We start from the raw sequence: 21170 nt of genomic DNA, 5'->3' as shown, positions 1-21170 counted from the left end.
AAGTGCTAGAATAATTAGGATCAGGACACCATTTTTGGCCAAAAACCACGAGGTCTATTAGAAATCCGACAATCTATAAATAGTAAGTTTGCTCTTTATAGTAAGTCTCGATTTCTAGGAGTTTTAGTTACAATATGAGTTTGAAACTTCTTCCTAGGGTTTATTTTATTATTTAAGACGTTGTAAGCTCTCTTCTTCTTTTTTGTAGTGGATTCGAGGCATCTCGAGAAGTTTCGTGGATTCGAAATAGTTATCTCCCTGAGGAAGACGATGCTCGACCTCATCACGCTCATCCCTGCATCAAGATTCCCGATCATGCCACCGGTGGGCAATGAAGGAGTTTCAGAGCTTTATCAAGTGTTGTTTGAAGAAAGAACCATCTGATCGGTGGGTCGCAGAGCGACTGCGGGAGCAACTATTCATTATGTAGCAGGCCGATGGCAGCGTGCAGGCTTTGATCAATCAGAATCCACCGGCAGCAGCATCTTCTTCTACTTCTAACATTGCACATCGATGAATTTTTCTATCTGATTTCCCTTTTTACTCTTCTCATGGCTGATTATTTCTTCTTTTACGCTGAATTTTTCTTTTTTCTTTAATACTAATTGGCGCTTTTACTGGTGGCTTGCTGGTGGATGATACGAAAATTCGAAACCAGGGTATATTGGGAAATTGGAAATGTCAAAATGGGAATTCTCTCTGTTATTTGTTTTCTGCGTATCTTGATGGGTTCGTTCGTTTGGTTACCGTTATTTCTGTTTGAGAAATACTTGAATGCTCTGACCGAGTGTGATGATTCATATTCATGCACTCGGAAATTGTTGACCTGACACACATTGAGATCAAATACAATCGTTCAGTTTGTGGTAAGCAGTCGTAAAACGACTATCACACTGGATTGATATGGCCATAAATGACCGTTGAGGAACATCTATTGGACGGTTAGAATGAAAACTAACAAATGCATGTTAATCAGCGGTTGAGATCATCCGATCGATATGATCTTAGGATTATACACGTATCTATGGCGGGTCCCCTGGTTGGACGGCCCGGTGAGGAGGCATTTATGAATATGATCTTCAACGGGAGAAGATGCTTGAGCTTGTTGGGACCCACAGTTCGTGCTGAGCTCCAAATACTTTCTCATGTTAACGTGATCCAGACCGTTCATCTTACTGGGATCTCAGTCAATGGGGATATCCCAAAAATCTTTCTGAAAATACCCGTAAGATGTTACTAAAAATTAAAAAATGAAAATAACGGTCCAGATCAATGGAACTAAAAGCCTACTGATTAAGAGATTATGATTCTCAAAGAGATTTTTGAAAATAAAAATATCTAATGGTCCTATTTCAATAAATAAGTGTAAAAGAATCAGAGGCTATTATTGTCCAAACAATCTGATTTTGGATATGTGATTTAAAGACAGTGTGTTCCACAATTTAGCCAGTTCAATTTGTGTTTATATATGCCATGTCTACTTGTTTTGGGTGCCTGTGTATCAAGAGTCATGCTCTGTCAGAGTATCAAATAACTCATCAGCTTGTGTGGATCGACCTTGTGAGTTCGCAGGTGAATGCAGTGTATGGAAGATGGGGCGGATAAGATCATCATATGGACTGCCAATGAACAAAACTAATGGATGGTTCCGATAAATTGACCAATGATCCAAAATCCAGCATATACATGTGGCCCACCTGATGATCAGATTAGTATGATTTTTTTTAGATGGATACTACAAAGAGGGATGACCCGATAAGTTGCTTTTATACCCTGTTTCCACGTGAGAGACGAGCTCTTCAGCAGTGCCACTGCATTTCTCGTTCTTTGGGTGGATCCCTGACTGTTGGGTCCATCGTGAGGTATGTGCCTTATATCAACACCATCCATCCGTTTTCATGGCTCATTTTAGGTCATGATGCCAAAAACGATGCAGAGACAAATCTTAGGTGGATGACACCACAGGAAACAGTGGTGATTGAATACCCACCACCGAAAACTTCTTGGGGGCCACAAGGATGTTTATTTGCCATCCAACCTGTTGATAATATCAACACAAACCTGGATGAAGGGAAAACACAGATATCAGCTGATCCAACAAAATTTTTGAGGCCCACAATAAGTTTTTAATGGTCAATCACCACTGTTTCCTGTGGTGTGGCCCACCCCAGATTTGGATCTGCATTTTTAGGATCATGTCTTGAAATAAGCTGTCAAAATGGACGGACATCATGAATACAAGTCACATACATCAAGGTGGAACCCACAGTCAGGGATCCAAGAACGAAAATATATATACAATGATTCTCTTTTAAGATAAAAGTTCCCACTACCAGGTAATTCCCGAAACCGATCTGATTTTGTAGAGACTTGGTGGTTCCTCAATTTAGTCAATTAAATACAAGTTAAGAGTCACCAGTGTAACAAGTGCCATGCCCCATCAGAGCATTTGCTGAAGAGATTTCTTCAAATTTGCATACCGTGTGATGAACCAAAAACTACTCATTTGATTATCAGACCATCAAATGGAATACGCATTAAAAGCCTACTCGCCGAATGGGAAAAAACTTGAGGAAGTTGCATCCAAACGGACACAAAAACAAACATGGGTAAGATAGCAATTTCACATTTGAGATTTGTCAACAGGACCCCATGAGCCAGGGAACTTATTTCAGCCCATTCACTGATTTTGAAGACCCTATCAGTATAAATGAGTGCCTTTCAGCTGATGTTGTTACTGCTGTGGTTTTCTGTCACTAACATTATTAACATTAAAAAATTAAAATTGAAACTTCAGAAACCTACTAAAACGACGGCCCATGAGTCTCCTATTTCTTCTAGATAGAAGATTGAAATATCATCTCCGCAAGTTCCTGTGACAAAGGAAACAATTTTTTCATTTGGATTTAGATTGAAATGAGGGGCATAAAAAAAGGAAGATAGGATCAAGACTTTCTTATGTGGCAGATGTGTACAAAACCTGTAATATTCCTTAGGTAAGGCAGACCAAGAGCAGATGTGTACAAAACCTGTAATATTCCTTAAGTAAGGCAGACCAAGAGCATGCCCTAGCGCAAAAATCACGACAGACCACTCATCATGTGGGGCACATGTGTGCATTGAATTACTAATCATCCATTCTTACATACGTATACCACGCACCTGATGAGCAAACCCGCCTGGTTTTTTGGGACATGCATCAGATCCAAACAATGGGTCAGTCCGCTCACCAAATGAGCAAAATGAGTACGATGGACATGTAGCCTTTTCCTTTCCCAACTGCCCATTCTTCTCATACACATTTCACCCACACGATGAGTGGACCAGCCTGTTTTTTGGAAATTCATTGCGGGGCCCAGTTTCCAGAGTGTGCCACAAAGACATCCCTACATCTCACTTGAACTAGGCCTGCTCATACTCAATATAGTTGACATGTTACCTGCTTCCCAGAAGCAACGGTTGGTTCACCCCATTCCATGGCCTTCTTCTCAAGTGTCTCGAAATCAGCCTTCCCAGCCTGTTTAAACACCAACCCACCCATCAGTCACAAAACAAAGATGGACAAAAGGGACCACCCATCAGCCATAAAACAGAGATGGACAAAAGGGACAACCAGAGAAGTCACAAACCTCAATCAGAGCCCCGATTTCCGAGTCAAAACTCTGGTACCGCTTCCGAACAAGCTCATCCAAAGAACCATCCTTATAATCCACGAAAATCCACAATCAGGAATCTGATTACCCACATAAGTTAATGGCTTTGTCAGTGAACTCACCTCAATTAGTTTAGCAGCGTTGCGGAGTCCGCGAGCCATAGTATCCATTCCAGAGATGTGAGAAATGAAAAGGTCCTCAACATCTGTACTCTCTCTCCGCCTACACCCAAGTTTTAATCAAATAAAACTGATGGATCAGATCCAAACCATCATCTATGGTACACATGGCACTTGATCAGGGCCAGCCATCAGGACCATCAATTTGGGGGGCCTTCTTGTGGATGGGACCAGAATGGTGTACCATCCTATCAGTGGCCTGAATAAGGGGAATAGTTAACTCCAAAAATAAGTAACAGTCCACATTCAAGAAGCAAAACCAATTTCAATTGGATGAATAGTCATCCAATCAGTATGACTAATGGACCACCCTTGTGGTGACCCACCAGACCAATGGTCCCAGTTACCGTACAAGTTTGCCAAAAGCGCACTACACAAGCTCATCACATTTCTCATAAAGATAAAACACTAACAATTTCGCATCAAAGTTGAATCCTCCAGGAGCGAGCCCACCCTGTAGACATGCAAACCAAATTTAAACGAATTTATGAAGTCATTCACCCAATATATTCTTTTTTCATTATTTTATGTCACATTGGAGAGTTGTCCTCTTTTACGTACATTTCTAACAACGCTTAGCATAACCAAAGTTGCCTCTCCTATGTCCGTCATGAACTGGTCTGTATCCCAGCCTGAAGCCATAACAGTCCTAATTAAACATTAATCTCAAAATTTGTAATTTTCCAGGAGTCTTAAGCAAAGAATAAATTCGTACCAACTTGAGGATCGCCAGTGTTTGCATCAATATTTCCAAGCAGCCCATTGATTCTTGCAGTTTCAAGCTCGTGGAAGCAACTGCAAAGTAAAATTTAAAATTATTTTTTTTTAAAGTTAAAAAAAAAAAAAACACACACACACACACACGCGCATTTTGGTTTTGGCTAGGAATGTTGCTAAACTCGCATGCTGTTCTAATGGGTATTTTTTTTAATTAAGGTTGTGTTTGGATGCATTATTCAATTGAATTGCAATAGTTGGTTCTATTAAGTAGAAATAACCAATATGCTACAGATAGCAAAAATAACACTTTTCTAGTTTGGAGAAAAAAGTAACTACAAGCTCCTTTTCTTGAGGGGCCAAAACCTTACTATGAATACTGTGGAAGGTAATTGCAATTTGGTCATTTCTGCTTACTTGAACTAGTTATTTTAATTCAATTCAGTGGTGCATCCAAATGCAGTTTAAGCAATTGATGGAGAAAGAAAGACAAACCTATGACCAGACAGGGTAGCATGGTTACACTCAATGTTGAGCTTGAATTCTCCTGCATAGAAAGACAGAACTGGTCAATAACATAGTTATGAAATTGTCAAACTTTCTTGAAGGAAAATAAAAATAAAAAATCATTTTGACCATCATGAATCCTTTGTAAGGTATTTCTATGTATTCCGGGTAGGAACTTGGATTACTTAATTATGAGAGATGGCTAGTACTTTGTGTTGTCAATGCATGGTTCCAAGACTTTTGGTGACTCAATTCGAAACTCAGCCAAGTCAGCCCAAAACAACGAGATTTTAATCCAAGTAACCAGGAAACTCACGAGTAACTGCAACTGGTCAAGTCAATTAAATACTTAATTGACTCTTTGAGTCGACTCAACATGGTTGGAGATGAGTCGAGTTTTTGGGATTTTGAATTATGATGTGATGGACCAAGTTTTGAAGCGGTTGCTATGCATGCGCATCCTTCTCACAAAGTCCTTGGAGTATATTTATATGGTGGATGCAGATACAATCGTTAGTCCTCTCATTTCACAATGCCACCGACATGTGCCAAAAGTTGCCGAGTCAAAGCAGCGGAACTCAATTTATAGCAACAATAAGAAAAATGCTCTTCTTCATGATGAAGCTTATATGAAGCCACCATCGAGATAACACCATTATCATCATCATTATCTAAGCCTTATCCCAACTGATTGGGGTGAGCTACCTGAATTTTACTCCACCAGTCCACTCTACCAAGGGACATGACTTCAGTAGGACCATAGATCATCAAGTCTTTGCTTACTACCTCCTCCCATGTCCTTTTGGGCCATAGTTTGTATTAAGCCCTTCATTGGTTTGTCAATTGAAGAAAGGTTTATATGTTCTCAAACAAGCACCAGAGCTTGGTTCGAGAAAGTACATGATGCTACTACCATTGACGCTGGTCTGGGTAGGTTCATTCAATCATTCTAATGTTTTTTTCATGCCCCACATTGAGTATCTACATCTTGGAGTATGCAAGGTTCAACATACCGGGTATTAGAGAACATATCAGCCAGCCAAAAATCCAAAAAAAAAAAAAAAAAAAGTGTCAGTACATACCGGTTGATATGCACTATGCAATGATTGTACCAGTGATTTTTTACCATTTTAGTGCTGGATTGCCAATAAATACAAAAATGCATAGGCAGTGGCCTTCTGCTTCTTCTTTTTCCAAAATATCTCATTAGCAGATAGAATCGGGTATCAGTCAATAGGTTGCACTTTTTTTGAGAAAGTTTGAACTTTGGGTTTATTTTGAACTTTGGGTTTAAGTAGATAATATCCTATTCATGGGAGATGAAAGTTTGGAAATTAAGGCATTTTAGTCAGCCAACTATCACTGCTCAAAGTCAGCCTGCCAACCACTTGCACCACCAAATGCTAAGGACTAGCTTGGATAGAAGAAAACACGAGAAGCATAGGAATGGGATGGGAAAGCCTTGCATTGCACCATGAAGTATAGTTGCATGAAGCATCCAAAATGTTAACAAGTATAAATAGGTAGGTCAATGGACCAGAAATAAGAGTCCAAAGTTTGACCCGAAGTGGGAGCAACACCTAGTTAGAAGGATCCTGCAAAACATGAAGAGAAGATTACAATCAAGAGGAATGAGTCCTGAATGAGGAGCTCACCTATATACAAGCCTAGGAAGGGACTAGATGTGTACATCCATTGCTTATATTATGCCATGTGGCGTACATCCAATGGTCAAGAATGCTCTGGGATCCTATTAGACTCTTCCACACTCATATAGCTATAAGACTCAGCCAGAGAACTCCAGAACCTTCTAGAAATCTCTAGAAAAAGTTACAACGGTCTAGCCTATTCTAGAACTTTCTTCACTCTTTTACTATGTAAAAACTCCTCTATGTGTGCGGATAGAGCTAGCTAAATCCCTATATTACCCTCCATGCCTTTGACATTCAGGTTTTTTTTTTTTTTTTTGGGTGCAATTGATATTTACTTTTTGTTCACAATCTAACCAAACCAACAGGTCCCAACCTTTCCAAGATTAGTTGTCATGAAAATAGTTTTTTTTTATATCAGTCATGAAAATTACATGGTTTTCAAGGGGAAGTTGGTGGCAGATATCAGTGAATTTTGAGATCAATTGTTGGTGGAAATGGGCTAGCAGGGGAGTCTGATAGGGGGAGCTTAAAGCTTGCTGCATATCCATCTTGGCTTTGCATCTTGATTAAACATTCCTTACATTTTTTTTTCTGGATATTCCTTTTTTGGTTTACTGAATTCAGTTGCTTGCTCCAAAACAATTATCAGCCATGAAAATAGATTTTAATGCACAAATTAATAATCAATAAAGCAGTATAAGTGTAAAAGAACATATGATCACAGGGTTTATATAATGAAGTGAAAGTGAAAGTGAAACTGATGGAAGAGGATACCAGTAAGGCCATATTTTTGTAGAAAGCTTGTTGAGGTAGCAGCATCCCAATCGTACCTGACATAAGATGGCCAAATTTAACATTTTAGAACATTGATGGAAAAAAGAAAGGTAGCATACTTAAACAAAAATCAGCCATGAAACATACTGGTGCTTAGTAGGTTCTTGCGGTTTGGGTTCTATCAGAAGAGTTCCTGAAGGAAAAAATAATGATTTATACTTTTTCAGATTTGAAAATTGTAAAGATGATTCGCAAATATTCGCCGAAGAATGCAGGCATCAAAGGAATCAATACAAATTGCCACAAAAAAATGGAATCACTACAAATTGAATAAGCCTTTTATCTAATTTTTTGAAAGGTGAGAAACACACACACTCCTATTACACCCCACGCATGCATGGGTTCTCAAAGTCAGTAAGGGCCCATTTGGATGCATTCTCAAAAGGGTGTTTAGATAGCTAAACGCTGTTTTGAGGATAACTCCATTTTCCCTTATGCCTTGGTCCCCACTTGTCCAAATGGGCGCTAGAAAGCCCACTTGCCAAAAACCAATCAGATTGGTTTTCAGGTAGTCGACGAATATGTCAACGGAGAACATAGGGATTCCCAGAAACTCCTTTTGCAGGAGATATCACCAAACATGCCCTAAGGTTCACTTGGAAGTTCCCTTTTCTGGCATTGCACTCCGCACAAATCTATCTTTTCTTAATGCACTTGCGATATGGGGCAGAAAGTAGAATGCATCTGCCCAAAAAAAAAAAAAAACTCAATTTGGGAATACATCCAACCAGACCCTTAACCAGGGACGGATTCAGCTTACAGATGTTCCCATGATGCATATGTATGTATATGATTTATTCAAAAGATTACCATTGAACCCAATCTTCTTCTTCCAATCAACTGCTGCTTGGAAAAATCTTGCCTGCAAAAGAAGAATGCAGTAAGTTTGATAAACCAAGAAAACAAATCCAATATCCTCTCACATTTTAAAAATGAAAATTCCATAACAAGATTGGGTTTTAAGATCCCGAGAAATATCATGTGACTTGTCCAAGTTGACTTGGACTCCGCAGGATCCGATCTGGTTGACACCATTGAGTCACCCCTGACTCTGGCAAGTCATGACTCAACTCAAGTCAAGACTGAACAAGTCGGCCCGAGATACGAATCTTAAAAATGATCATATTCCAACAAACCAAAAGACAAGAAGATTCATTGCCTTACCAAGTGATCGAGCTCTCTTTTCATATCTGTGTTCAAGAGAGACTGATAACCCTCTCTACCGCCCCAAAAGACATAATTTTCGCCTCCTAGATAATGTGTCACCTGTAGAAAAGTAACAAACACTTGGTATAAACACAAAATCCAAGATGTGAGGCATTCATTACAATATCCACACTCACCTCCATTGCTTTCTTGACTTGTGCTGCAGCATAAGCATATACACCCATTTCAGAGCTGCCAGCCGAGATGCATCCATTTTGCAATGGTGAGTATATATGTATAAGACCGAATGAAAAATATCCACAATGGTTTAGATAAGCAAATCAGATACCTTGTAGCAGCTCCGTGCATGTACCGGGGATGCATGAACAGTTGGGCAGTTCCCCACAGCGGCCGGATTTTAGTTCCCTGAACAGCCACAAATAATACTCAACAGGCGGAAAGAAGAGGCAAGATACCATACCATATTTTAAAAATAAATAAATAAATTGCATGAGATGATTGCTGCAATATTTGTTCTATTTCATAGAATAACAATTGAGCAAGATGTTTTCAGGGACAGTACCTGAAGTTCTTTTGCAAGGGCTACCACTTCATCCAAGTTCGCATTCGCTTCCTGCAACATGAATGCTCGAATATATCAAAGCAAGGCACCAAAAAAAAATAAAGGCCAATACCCATCGGAAACACTTAAGGAACTTGCATAGCTACAAAAGCGGGGGTAACTTCCCCTAACTGAGGACCACATGGAGAGTGACTTGTGTAGACTTCAATGTTAGTTTTGCACCAATAAAAAATGGTGGCGACTCTTTGAACATACACATGGCATAGTTGGATGGAAATCCAAACCGTCCAAATCTATAATGCAACTGCGAATAAAGCATAACCGAAAATTGCACTAAGAAAGACAATATTAACATTCTAAGTTATTCGTTTAAAATTGGACTAGTCATTATTTTACTACTAACCATCCATTTGGTAGCCATAAAAGGATGGTCAGGATTGATTGGTCAAAGTGATTTTAGATGTGTACTCAGTGCGCAATGGAACCCATAATTTGGATGGCGATATGTCAGTGCCATGTCTGAGAGGATGAGTCACCACCACTTCCTATGATGCAAAGCTAACACAATTGTCTAACCCTTCTCCATAAAATTGTTCCCTCACATGTAGCACCATCATCAAAAGTCATGCCATCCATGTACATACATGAGGAATGATAAGGCAGTCCAATACACATAATATCCAGATTAATATGGACATGTATTGCGGATGAAATTAATTCAAATGAGCAATAACAGAAAGAACTTAGAACAGACTAAAAAAAATGTGAAACAACTAAACATGACTCCAGATACATAAAACTGTGCAACGAAAACCAGTTAAGATCTAGAAGCTTGGGGGGCTTCCATGGCATACTTAACATGGTTGTCCTTTGGGGCAATACAGAAAACGGAACCTGCATTAAATGGGTTTCTGCTTTCCGACTTCAACCCCAAATCATCAAGGAGGCTTCTGTTTCACTTTTGAATTGGAAATAGAGTGTTATGTCCACTTTGTGCACCAGGAACATCCAAACATAACCTTAGTGTCAGGACTCATTTCTAGCAATCTAAGTGCCCAAATGCAGTAGCTCTGATATTTTGGAAACTAAAATGACTCATGAGACACCAACTGTATTGGGGAAATGTCAGAGTCGAAGAACGAGCCCAGGCGGAGAACTGAGGCCAATAGCTCTGGGTCTCTTTTCGTCACCAATCTAAGAGATTTGGCATCAGTTCTAGGAATACGATGAGGTAATCGATGTTTTCATCCTTAAATTCATGAGAAACTAAGCAATCTAGGAGTTTTGCTTTTGTGGGATTTGGATCTAGGCCTTAGGGAGGAAGCTTTCATAGCTATGGAGTTCCTCACCAATGCAGAATTGGGGGGCAGACAATATTGAGGTTGAGCTCTCAAAGCTTGCAAGGGGTTTCAAAAGAAAAACCTCTGATGTTGCAGAGGCTCCGAGGCATTGGTTTCTCGGGTCCTACAATGGGGGCCCCTAGTCAAGCTAAAAGAAACAGATCAAATGCTTCATAGGTATCCATGCCATTGGGAGATAGGACAAAAAATATTTACAATTCAAACAACGGAGAGATAACAGGAAGCTATCTCGGAAGAGGGTCAATTTCAGGCATTGGAACCTGAGCAGCTGAGAGTTGAAAATGATGATGTGGAAGTAGCATTGCCAGGCCCAGATACAATAGGAGGAAGCTCCAGCTCAGCTTAAAGACCAAGGTTGATGTAGGACATGAAATTCAAGTATGATGTACAAGATTTTCAGGCATTAGATCACACTAGTTCAAAAACAATTACACAAAATTCCACATCCCACACAAAAGTTCAAACACTTAATCAAGGGGAATCTAACGTGGATCCAGGCCTACACATGCTAGGGCCAGATCAATCAAAATTATAAACCAAACAAGAATCAAAGGAAGGTAAATTCATCCACACATGCACAGAAATAATTCTCTCAATTCCAGGAATTCAGAAATTTCAATTCGGGAAACCCTAAGGTTGAAGAAAGGGCATAAAATTAGGAATTTGAGTAATTTAGGGTTAAGTTTAGGGATTGTAGGTGAAAGAAGAGTGAAAGAGAGGAGAGAGATGAACCAGAGAAGTACTGCACGTGTGGACAGTAGCAATGGCCCGGATGCATGTGTGTGTGATCTCGGCCGCACATGTGTGGGGCCCACTACTCAGAAAAAGGCCACCTTGGCCCTGGTCAGCCAAGGATGGATTCCAAAACCCTCAAATCTCAACTCGATCCGACGCACGGTTTGTGCGTGGTGCTCCGCCGAAGTTTCATCCCTCCTGCACAGCCAGATTCTGGAAATCTGCTGTAGAGAGAAAAATGCCTGTAAATATTGATGGATTTGCAAATGGAATGCTTGTAGGAGGAGAAATATGGATGGAAGAAGGTGGGGGTGAATCAGGATAGGTATGGCTTCACACCACGGTAATCAGCCCTTCGAGGAAGGGAGGGTTTCACACCCAATTGAATCTCCACAACTCAGAAATTTAGAGGAGCAGAAAAACGTAGCAATTTTATTAATCTTCAATAAGAAAAAATACTACAAGGAGTGTCTATTTATAATAAAACTCTATCCCCCAAAACTCGCTCCATGTGCACAACTTATTACTTAGAGACGAAGTAATCAAAAATAACAACTAATCAAAGCAATCTAAACCGTCCATGATATTCATAATAACAATAATAAGCAAAACTCAAAGTACTAAATTATTTAGAATAGTGGGCCACGATCATGAGAACCCATGGTGGGATTCACATGCCGATCGGGTCCACTCCAAGGAACCAAAACGCAGTCCTCTAACTAGGATGCTCTCCCTAAACGTCGTCATCGATCCAGATCGATGGTGGGGCCCTCCTCCTTGCATATGTGCATAGGGGGGCGTGCATGTGCGCTTGATGTCCCCATCAAGTCTTCCCGGTTGCGAAAATTTCGCCACTGGCGAAACAAAACTCCTAAACCGCTCCAACATGTCAGGATCAAGTCTCTAAAGCTCCTCCTCAGTGAGCCACGTACTATCTGAAGCTGGGAGTGACTTTCACCTAACCAGGAACTTTCGAAATCTATCGTCCGACGTCGATACTATCTGATGGTCCAGGATATCCTCTATCTCCTCTCTGGGTATGGGAAGGGTATGTATAGGAAGTAAAGGTTGAGAAGATGGGTCGGGAGGGAGCCATGGATCAAGAGAAAGGTTTGGGGAATCAGGATGGTTAGGCGAAAGGCTGAACAATGCATCAGTGACCCCCTAAAATGCAACTAGATCCTCCACATTAAATAGGGAACTAATTCCCATAGAGGGTGGAAGATCTACCACATACGCATTGAGACCGTTTCGTTTTATAATTTTGAACAGTCCAACGTTATGCGCATGTAATTTTCGAAAGGCTGCCTAAGGGTACCGCTCTGGCCTGATGCGGACCATCACTGAGTCTCTTACATTGAATTCCTTGCAATGTTTATGTTAGTCTGCAGAAAGTGTGTAATGTTCATTACTAGTCATGATCTTCTGCCTGGTTTCTTGATGTCATGAATGAAAATGATGCGCAAAAGGCTCTGACGGCCTATGGGATAGTGACATAGGGACAAGATTAATAGGTTTCCTAGGTTTATAACCAGTAACGACTTCAAAAGGACTTAGACCTGTAGACCTATCGACAAAACTATTAAACGCAAAGTCGGTTATAAGTAGTATGGTGTCCCACGTCCTGGTGTGCTGTATATCCCTCATAGGGGGAAACTCATCCGGTAGATCATCAGGAAAGATATCACGAAACTCATCCACTACCGGAATGGCCTCGGTGGGTAACTCTACACTAGCCTCTGATGCACTCTCTTTAGCCACAAGGCTGTAGATGTCGTACCACTCAAAAAGGTGGTCCATGTCTACTAACCAATCTTAAAAAGCTTTAGGGTCCAAGTGACCATCAAACGTAGGGGCATCTACTCTAACTCCTTTGAGAAGTTGCGCATCGGGGTCATAGTAGTCTTAATATTCGTCACGGGGTGGGTGTACAGGTGCGCGCCCATAACCGATTCCTTGGTCACCTCCATTCCTTAGTCTATCCTCCTGACCACCTGCCTGAGATTGGGCACCCCAATGGTGGGGTTTGCCCTGGCGGAGGTCTCTACTTAGGTAATGCGCACATCAAGCTGTTCAAAGTGTTGATCCATACGTTGTTCCAAGCGCCTACCCAAAGACTTAAACTGTTGGGTCAGTTTGTTCATTGACTTTTGCAATTGTTCCATGTTTAATATAGGGTGCAAGCCAAAACCACGACCCGTACGTGTGGGCATACAACTACTAACTCAATCTAAGGACCTTCTGCTACGACTATATGTGCCTAGATAAGACTAAATGCTCCTATAGGACTCTATATGTAGAAAACGACAAAATACTACTCAATTTCCAGCAACCTATTTGCCCAAAAAAAAATCTATCAACAGAAAATCCAGCAAAGAGATATGCGAATTTTCTGATAGCAGAAAATTCAGCAGCCTATATTAGAAATTATGGACCTTTAAACAACTCTATATGATGATACTTAATGCATAATGGACACAAATAAACTAAACCCTAAACATGCAATGCATTCCCCTAAAAAACCTTATGCTCTGAAACCAAATTTGATGTAGGACATGAAATTTAAGTATGATGTGCAACATTTTCAGGCTTTAGATAACACTAGTTCAAAAACAATTATACAAAACTCCACATCCCACACAAAAGTTCAAACACTCAATTGAGGGGAATCTTACGCGAATCCAGGCCTACACATGCTAGGGCCGGATCAATCAAAATTATAGACCAAACAATAATCAAAGGAAGGTAAATTCATCCACACATGCATAGAAATAATTCCCTCAATTCAAGGGATTCAAAAATTTCAATTCGGGAAACCCTAAGGTTGAAGAAAGGGCATAAAATTGGAAATTTGAGTAATTTAGGGTTAGGTTTAGGGATTTTGGGTGAAAGAGGAGTGAAAGAGATGAGTGAGACGAACCAGAGAAGTACCGCACATGTGGACAACAGTAATGGCCCAAACGCACGTGCGTGTGATCTCGGCCGCACGTGTGGGGCCCACTATTCAGAAAAATGCCACCTTAGCCTTGGTCGGCCAGGAATGGACTTCAAAACCCCCAAATCTCAACTCAATCCGACACATAGTTTGTGCGTCGTGCTCCTCCGAAGTTTTAGCCCTCTTGCAGGGCCAGATTCTGAAAATCTACTGTAGAGAGAAAAACAGTTGCAAATATTGATGGATTTGCAGATGGAATGCTTGTAGGAAGAGAAATATGGATGGAAGAAGGTGGGGGTGAATCGGGATAGGTGTGGCTTCGCACTACGGTAATCAGCCCTTCGAAGAAGGGAGGGTTTCACACCCAATTGAATCTCCACAACTCAGAAATTTAGAGGAGCAGAAAAAAGCAGCAATTTTATTAATCTTCATTAAGAAAAAAATACTACAAAGGGTTCTTATTTATAATAAAACTATACCCCAAAACTCGCGCCATGTGCGCAACCTATTACTTGGAGACGAAGTAATCAAAAATAACAATTAATCGAATCAATCTAAACCATCCATAATATTCCTAATAATAATAATAAGCAAAACCCAAAATACTAGATTATTTAGAATAGTGGGTTGCGATCATGAGAACCCATGGTGGGATTCACATGCCGATCGGGTCCACTCCAAGAAACCAAAACGCAGCCCTCTAACTAGGAGGTCATCCCTGGACATCGTCATCGATCCAGATCGATGGTGGGGCCCTCCTCCTCCTTGCCTACGTGCATAGGGGGTGCGTGTGCGCGTGATGTCCCCATCAAAGGTAACTGGATGTCAATTGCTAGGCAAAGGCAACAAGATGCCACGCAGGAAAAAGCAGCGAGGCAGGGGAGAGCCATGTCAGCAATTCATGGGTTGGGTGGAAAAGCAACTGAAAGTATTTTTTTGAATTTTAAATGAGAAGTTTTGAGGTCAACATCTAATGAGAAGCTTCTTAGATCAAACAAATACTCTAATTTTACACTTTATAATGCAATCGAGTTCATATCAATCCCAAACGTTATAGATGTAAATGATAACAGAAAAGAACAATATCTAACATTGTCAGACTCACCTCCAGGGTTTTACCGTCTGGAGCTATATCCCTATCATGAAAGCACCATCTGTCAACTCCTAGCTTTTTTATGAATTCAAAGTTAGCTCTCACTGTAACACCATGAAATAAGAAAAATATGTATAAGCAACCATTGCTTTAGGGAACCAACCATCAACAACAGGATGTTGTATTTTGTCTTACTTCTTCTTTTGGCCATAGCCAAGGAATTTGTTCCATCCTCCCAAGGCCAGTACTTTGTCGGTGCCCCAAAAGGGTCAGCTCCAGTCCCACGAAATGTATGCCAAAATGCAATGCTAAATCTCAACCAATCCTATGGTGATTGTACGGTCTTGTTAGTGATGAGGAATTATAAAGTTTTGAGAAAGAAAATATTGTAGTTAAATGTGAATAAGAAATAGTAGCAATTTACCTTCATTTTCTTTCCAAGAATCTCTTCATTGGCATTATACCATTTATATGAAAGCGGATTCTTGCTGGATGGACCCTGAAATTTTTAAATAAAATTCATGAATATTTTCAAAGATTAAAGAGAATCTTATACAAAAGAAGTAATGTTAATTTGTTCAATCCAGCAATGGTACAGTTAGGGCCCATCTGATTTGTGGCTTGTGGAAGGGCAAATATAGCCAATGGTCCACCTTTAGTGGAGGCCCAATCAGACGGTTAAGTAAAATTCAAGGGGAAAGATTGTTTTTGTATCTCCATACACCACAAGGGCTACCATAAGAACAGTTTCGATCAGTAAAAGATGGGACCTGCACGTATGGGTTTGTCCAGCCAAGCAAATTGCTCGATCAAACATCATAAAACCTGGATATTTCAAAAACAAGGGATTCAAACCATTTACCTCATACTTGATTTTCTGAACGTCTGGAAAGAACTCGCCTTTCCAATCATCCAAAGCAGCATCGCTGCATTCTGCACCAAGATTGGCTGGGCACGTTGGCAGACCACCAACAATCTGCAAGCAAGGAGAGTAATAGAAGACACAATCATCAAAACATAAAGACAGGAAAGAAATTAGCAAAGAGAGATGAAATAAAAGAGAAGTAACTTACCGCTGCCAAGATCGACAAGTTAAAACAAAGGAATAAGAACGAGATAGACTTCATTCTCTAATTCATGCAAATCTTCTGCAATCCGAAAATAACAGAAACACATTACCATGACAGAATAATGCAGAAAAGAAAGATAATACCCGTTCTGAAGCAAAGATTTCAATTTTTTTAGAATACCCAGTACCATTTGGAAGCACAAAATAACAAATAATTGAAATAATTGAAAACAATAATTGAATAACATATATTACATGACCACTAACAGACAAGGACATATCCGATCTTCACCAGTCCATTCATATTGGGGCCCATGATTTGTTGGTTAAGCGGTTGATCTGATAAGCCCCAATGTGGATGGGGCACACCTGATAAATCTCTCAATCAGATGGCCCCTTGACCTTTGCTAAATCTTTTCTTAACCATTTACTTGCGGGTCAAGCATTGAACTGTTATGATTATCTCCTATGGGAGATTTTGGGGGGGCATGGTCCACCAAGCAGACACCAGACTGAACTATACATGTCCTTGGGCAGAGGATCAAATAACCTGTCCCTGCAGTAACTCCTATAAACTCAGAACTTCTATTTTCCCTTTGTGTATGGATGCTAACCATCATCAGTACATAGTACATGCATGCTGCAACTCATCTAACATGCAAATGTCATATATGCACACGAATGCATAGCAACTCACAGGCTCCATGGGCATAGCTTGATTTCGCCCATCAATCCATCGAATCAACTTAGACCGCTGATGATTTTCATTCCAACCATCCATTTCATGGTAACCAGTTTAGCATTATGATCGTCCAATCAGTGTGATTTCCATCCACATCGGTACCTACAATTCGGTACCCAACTAAGGCATGGATTGCCTGACAACAGATACTTCTTTTCATTTTTACTTGTTTGTATCTTCTATTCCAATAGAAGAAGAGAAACAATACAAATTCAATTAGGGTTCATTTGGATGCATGTAAATGAGGCTAACTGTAAATGATTTACAGGTTAATGGTTTACAGTCTGTGTTTGGATGCGGAAATTTTCCTGTAAATGGTTTACAGGCCTTAAATCATTTACAGCTTTCAGCCCCATTTGATTTATGGGCAAAAAGCTGTGATTTCATTTACAGGCTATCCATTTAGGGCCTGTTTGGATTCGCGTATCAGGGTGTATTGTATTGTATTCGAGTACTGTTCATGTATACTTTGAAAGATTTTCAAAATACATCCTAATCAGCATGCCATTATTCAATGTTTGGATAGGACGTATTGTTCGGGCAAGTATACAATTTCTTGTACTATTCAATGTTTGGATACGACGTATTAGGCCTGCGTAGTGTACTGTCGTATAACATACAATAGAAGAGGTACTTCGACGGACATGTGAAGACGTTGAATGTGTGTGCAAGATCTGGGCAATGCATTAGGTGGGGCCCACCACAAATATGTCCTGCTGCATGTGTTCGATTGGTGGTTGTGATGAAAATGACCAGCTTTCTGCATTCAATGTACATGTTTGAGGCCCAACCGATACAATGTGTTGGACCAACCTGCCTACTGGGCCAGGATCAGCAGGCCACACCCAATGAATTACCTGGATCTCACATGTGCCGTGAAGATTGCACCATATTTCAACATTGTCACACAAATCACCTTTGCAGGGCTCTTCTTGAATCTTCTTGAATCGATAGAATCCTACTTCTCAAATGCTCTGTCATGACAGACCTGATTGTTTCCTACAGGATGGGATTCTCAAGTCGCCCATGAAGAGACAAAATGATTCATGGAGACTGAAGATTCCATCAGCACTTCCCATGCCTTCAATCAGGCCTTCAATCGAGAAGATGCAAACCTGTTAGCTTCATTTCCATCCAAACTGGATGGATTGGAGAAAAGATGGGTGAAGGTGTGATGCTGTGATCGAATTGGAAAACCAAAAGGAGAATACAGGTTTTGAACAATGCAAGAAAGGAGAACTGCTTTGCAAGCTTCTTTTCGATGAATCACTTCAGTCGGATAAGGAGAATCTGACTCCGATGACTTCCACTGGTCCGTCTGACATCAAAAAAGGGTAGTCTTGAAAAGATGGGTGAAGGTTCTGATGTTGTGATCGAAACAGAAAACCAAAAGGAGAATGCAAATGTTGAACAATGCAAGAGAGTGGGGTGATGAGAGTAGGAGCGGCCGGTGTAGACTACTCGCCATTCTCTCCCTGGAGAAAAGCTTTTGCGTTTCTTGGAATTCTCTCGCACGATATTACAGTGCATTGAAGAGAGAGTACGCCTGCTAACAGAGCCGTATGACAATGCTCTACCGCCATTTGAAATTTTTGGATTTTGTATGTATTCGCGGGCGTGGTATTCCAGACATTTCAATTCCAATCCAAACAGCATACAAGTCAAATCAGGACCCCTAATACCATACAATGCTATCTAATACGCGAATCCAAACAGGCCCTTAAAGGACTTAAACAAGTTACAGGCTTATAGCTTACATCCAAACAGGACAGGCTGTAAATGATTTACACCTGTAAATCATTTACCACTTAAACCATTTACAGGCATCCAAACGACCCCTTAAAAAATCAATCAAATGCAAGTTTTTGAGGAAATCAAAATCCCCAAAACATTTAATCAACTTAAGGCTGCTGATGATTTTCATTCCAGCCATCCATTTCACTGTCACCAGTTTAACCATTATGTTCATCCAATCAGTCTGATTTTCAGGCAATGCTCCATCCACATTGGTACTTACAATTTGGATGGTCCACGCATGCAACTTACACCTGATGGCATGCAAAACCCAATGAGGCATGGCTTGCCTTGCCTGATTTCAAATATTCATTCTTTTTTTTCTTTCTTTCTTTCTACTTGTCAATATCTTCTATTTCAATAGACAAACAAGAAACAATAGAAATTCAATTAAAAATAAAAATCAAATTCAAAGTTTAGTATAACCAAATCCCCAAACATCGAATCAACTTCTGCCCATGATTTTCATTCCAACCATCCATTTCACTGTGACCAGTTAAACCTCTCTATCATCCAATTAGTGTGATTTTCAGGCAATGCTCCATCCACATTGGTATCTACAATATGGACTGTCCAGATTGCTGTGCATGTGGGCAACTTATACACCAGATGGCATGCAACACCCAACTGGGCATGGATTGCCTAATTTCAACTATTCCCTTTCTCTTTTAACTTGTCCAAATCTTCAATTCCAATAGACAAACCATAAACAGCACAAATTCAATTAAAAAACCAATCAAGTTGAATTTTTTAGCATACCCAAAAAACAAAAAAGATAACAGATTGAAAAAAAAAAAAAAAAAAGGAATACAATAGTTTCTGCTCTACCTCCACTGAACTTCACTTCTAATGCAAAAGTAAAAACACAGATTAACACATACAACTCAAAAATCAAAATCAACAATCCAACGAGACCCACATGCCCATTCAATAAAATAAAAAATAAATACATAAATAAATAAATAAACAACTTCACTAAGGGTATTTCGGTTTCCCCAAATAGGATGAAAAAACAGAAACCCAAATAATAAATAATTTACAAAAAAAAGAAGAAGAAGAAGAAGAAGAAGAAGAAGAAGAAGATATAAAGGAAAATGTGAAGAGAGAGATTGATTGCAGTGTTTACCAGTATAAGTGGCTCTTTGGTTGAAAATACCTGTTCTTTGATAAAATATAAACTACGAACGAAAGAAGATAAGTGAGAAAATATAAAAACGAAGAGAGATAAAGACTTCTTAAACCAGAACACCTCTTCTCAGTATTTGAATCCAAAACGATCTCGGACTGAAAGGTAGCGGATTGCGTGGTGTCCCACACACCACCGAGGGTAGTGTGTTGACGTCGCTAAGTTCTGTGGGGCCCACCAAGATGTGTGTTATATCCACACTGTCTATCTATTTAGAAATCATTTTAGGCATGTTCCAAAAAAAGAATGAGTCTCATCCAAACGGCGACGAAGGGTAGACATAAATATGAGTTTGATTCAGATCTTTTATGGCCCCACCTATTTTCTAACGTGTGGGGATATACCTCATTTTATAGTCGTGCCTTGAAATGATCTTGAGATCGGATCGGCAATCTGCCTCTCTCTATATATGGGAAATGGAATTATGAGGTCAAGTTGTGTGGGCCCCACCGTGATGTTGGTTAAACATCTACCCCATCAGTCAGATGCCCCAGTTCATGGTGGGCCATGACTCGAGTGGGCCACATCACGTATGACAGTCGAGCGGGATTACCCTTCCATTAAAACATTTATAATTATTTATCGGGACTACTTGTTTATGCTTCACAAATTCAGGTCATTCATTGCGTGTGTCCCACTTAAATTAGGGGTCATACCAAGTTTCGGCCGCATCCAAAATTCATATAAGCTTCAATAAATGCTTTTATATATTTCAGGCATATCTTTACATAGTTTTAAGTAATATTACGGATCTTTTTTAGTATAACTCATAATCTAAAGTGAACCCATTAAATACACAGTATTATTGATGTTCGACACACATCACGGTGGGCCCACAAAACTCGAACTCATGGAAAGTTCTAGTGAGGTCGGCCGCGTGGAACCAATTCCCTATGCCCTTGACCTCACAAGAACGTCCCATGAGGTTGAGTTGCGTGAGCCTCACCGTGATGCGTTTCAAACATCTACCCCATCAGTCATATG

The 21170-nt window shown here is 40.1% G+C and overlaps 1 protein-coding gene and 1 long non-coding RNA gene across 3 annotated transcripts; both read right to left on the bottom strand.

Moving 5' to 3' along the window:
- Positions 1-2684: 2684 nt before the first annotated feature.
- On the bottom strand, positions 2685-20307 carry LOC131256779 (xylose isomerase-like). 2 transcript variants are annotated; one of them, XM_058257822.1, is made up of 21 exons: positions 20127-20299; positions 16469-16543; positions 16258-16371; positions 15820-15894; positions 15591-15720; positions 15408-15499; positions 9272-9322; positions 9038-9114; positions 8886-8940; positions 8707-8808; positions 8353-8404; positions 7630-7675; positions 7483-7538; positions 5045-5096; positions 4548-4627; positions 4394-4464; positions 4246-4286; positions 3776-3875; positions 3630-3701; positions 3440-3517; positions 2685-2873 (listed from the first exon to the last, which is right to left on the bottom strand). In XM_058257822.1, exons 2-21 carry the CDS (start codon positions 16520-16522, stop codon positions 2838-2840), a joined length of 1434 nt encoding a protein of 477 aa, XP_058113805.1. In that variant the 5' UTR covers positions 16523-16543; positions 20127-20299; the 3' UTR covers positions 2685-2837. The 2 variants fall into 2 exon arrangements, with proteins under 2 accessions (XP_058113805.1, XP_058113806.1); XM_058257823.1 differs by lacking the exons at positions 2685-2873; positions 3440-3517 and adding an exon at positions 3526-3547 and having other exon boundaries at positions 3586-3701; positions 20127-20307.
- Positions 2927-3433, bottom strand: LOC131256782 (uncharacterized). Its single transcript, XR_009176939.1, has 2 exons — positions 3030-3433; positions 2927-2980 (listed from the first exon to the last, which is right to left on the bottom strand). It is a non-coding gene; the product is annotated as an uncharacterized LOC131256782 (long non-coding RNA).
- Positions 20308-21170: the final 863 nt, after the last annotated feature.

This window comes from Magnolia sinica, chromosome 9, assembly GCF_029962835.1.
Source record: "Magnolia sinica isolate HGM2019 chromosome 9, MsV1, whole genome shotgun sequence".
In the NCBI taxonomy this organism is placed as follows: Eukaryota; Viridiplantae; Streptophyta; class Magnoliopsida; order Magnoliales; family Magnoliaceae; genus Magnolia; species Magnolia sinica.
This window is presented reverse-complemented; position numbering and strand designations above follow the sequence as displayed.

Excerpts from the sequence above, each read along its gene's own strand:
- LOC131256779 (XM_058257822.1), bottom strand. The coding sequence starts at position 16,522 with ATGAAGTCTATCTCGTTCTTATTCCTTTGTTTTAACTTGTCGATCTTG. Across the intron at positions 15,500-15,590 it reads GGCTATGGCCAAAAGAAGAA|TGAGAGCTAACTTTGAATTC; the intron begins GTAAGACAAAAT and ends ATGGTGTTACAG. Across the intron at positions 3,518-3,629 it reads AAATCGGGGCTCTGATTGAG|GCTGGGAAGGCTGATTTCGA; the intron begins GTTTGTGACTTC and ends GTGTTTAAACAG.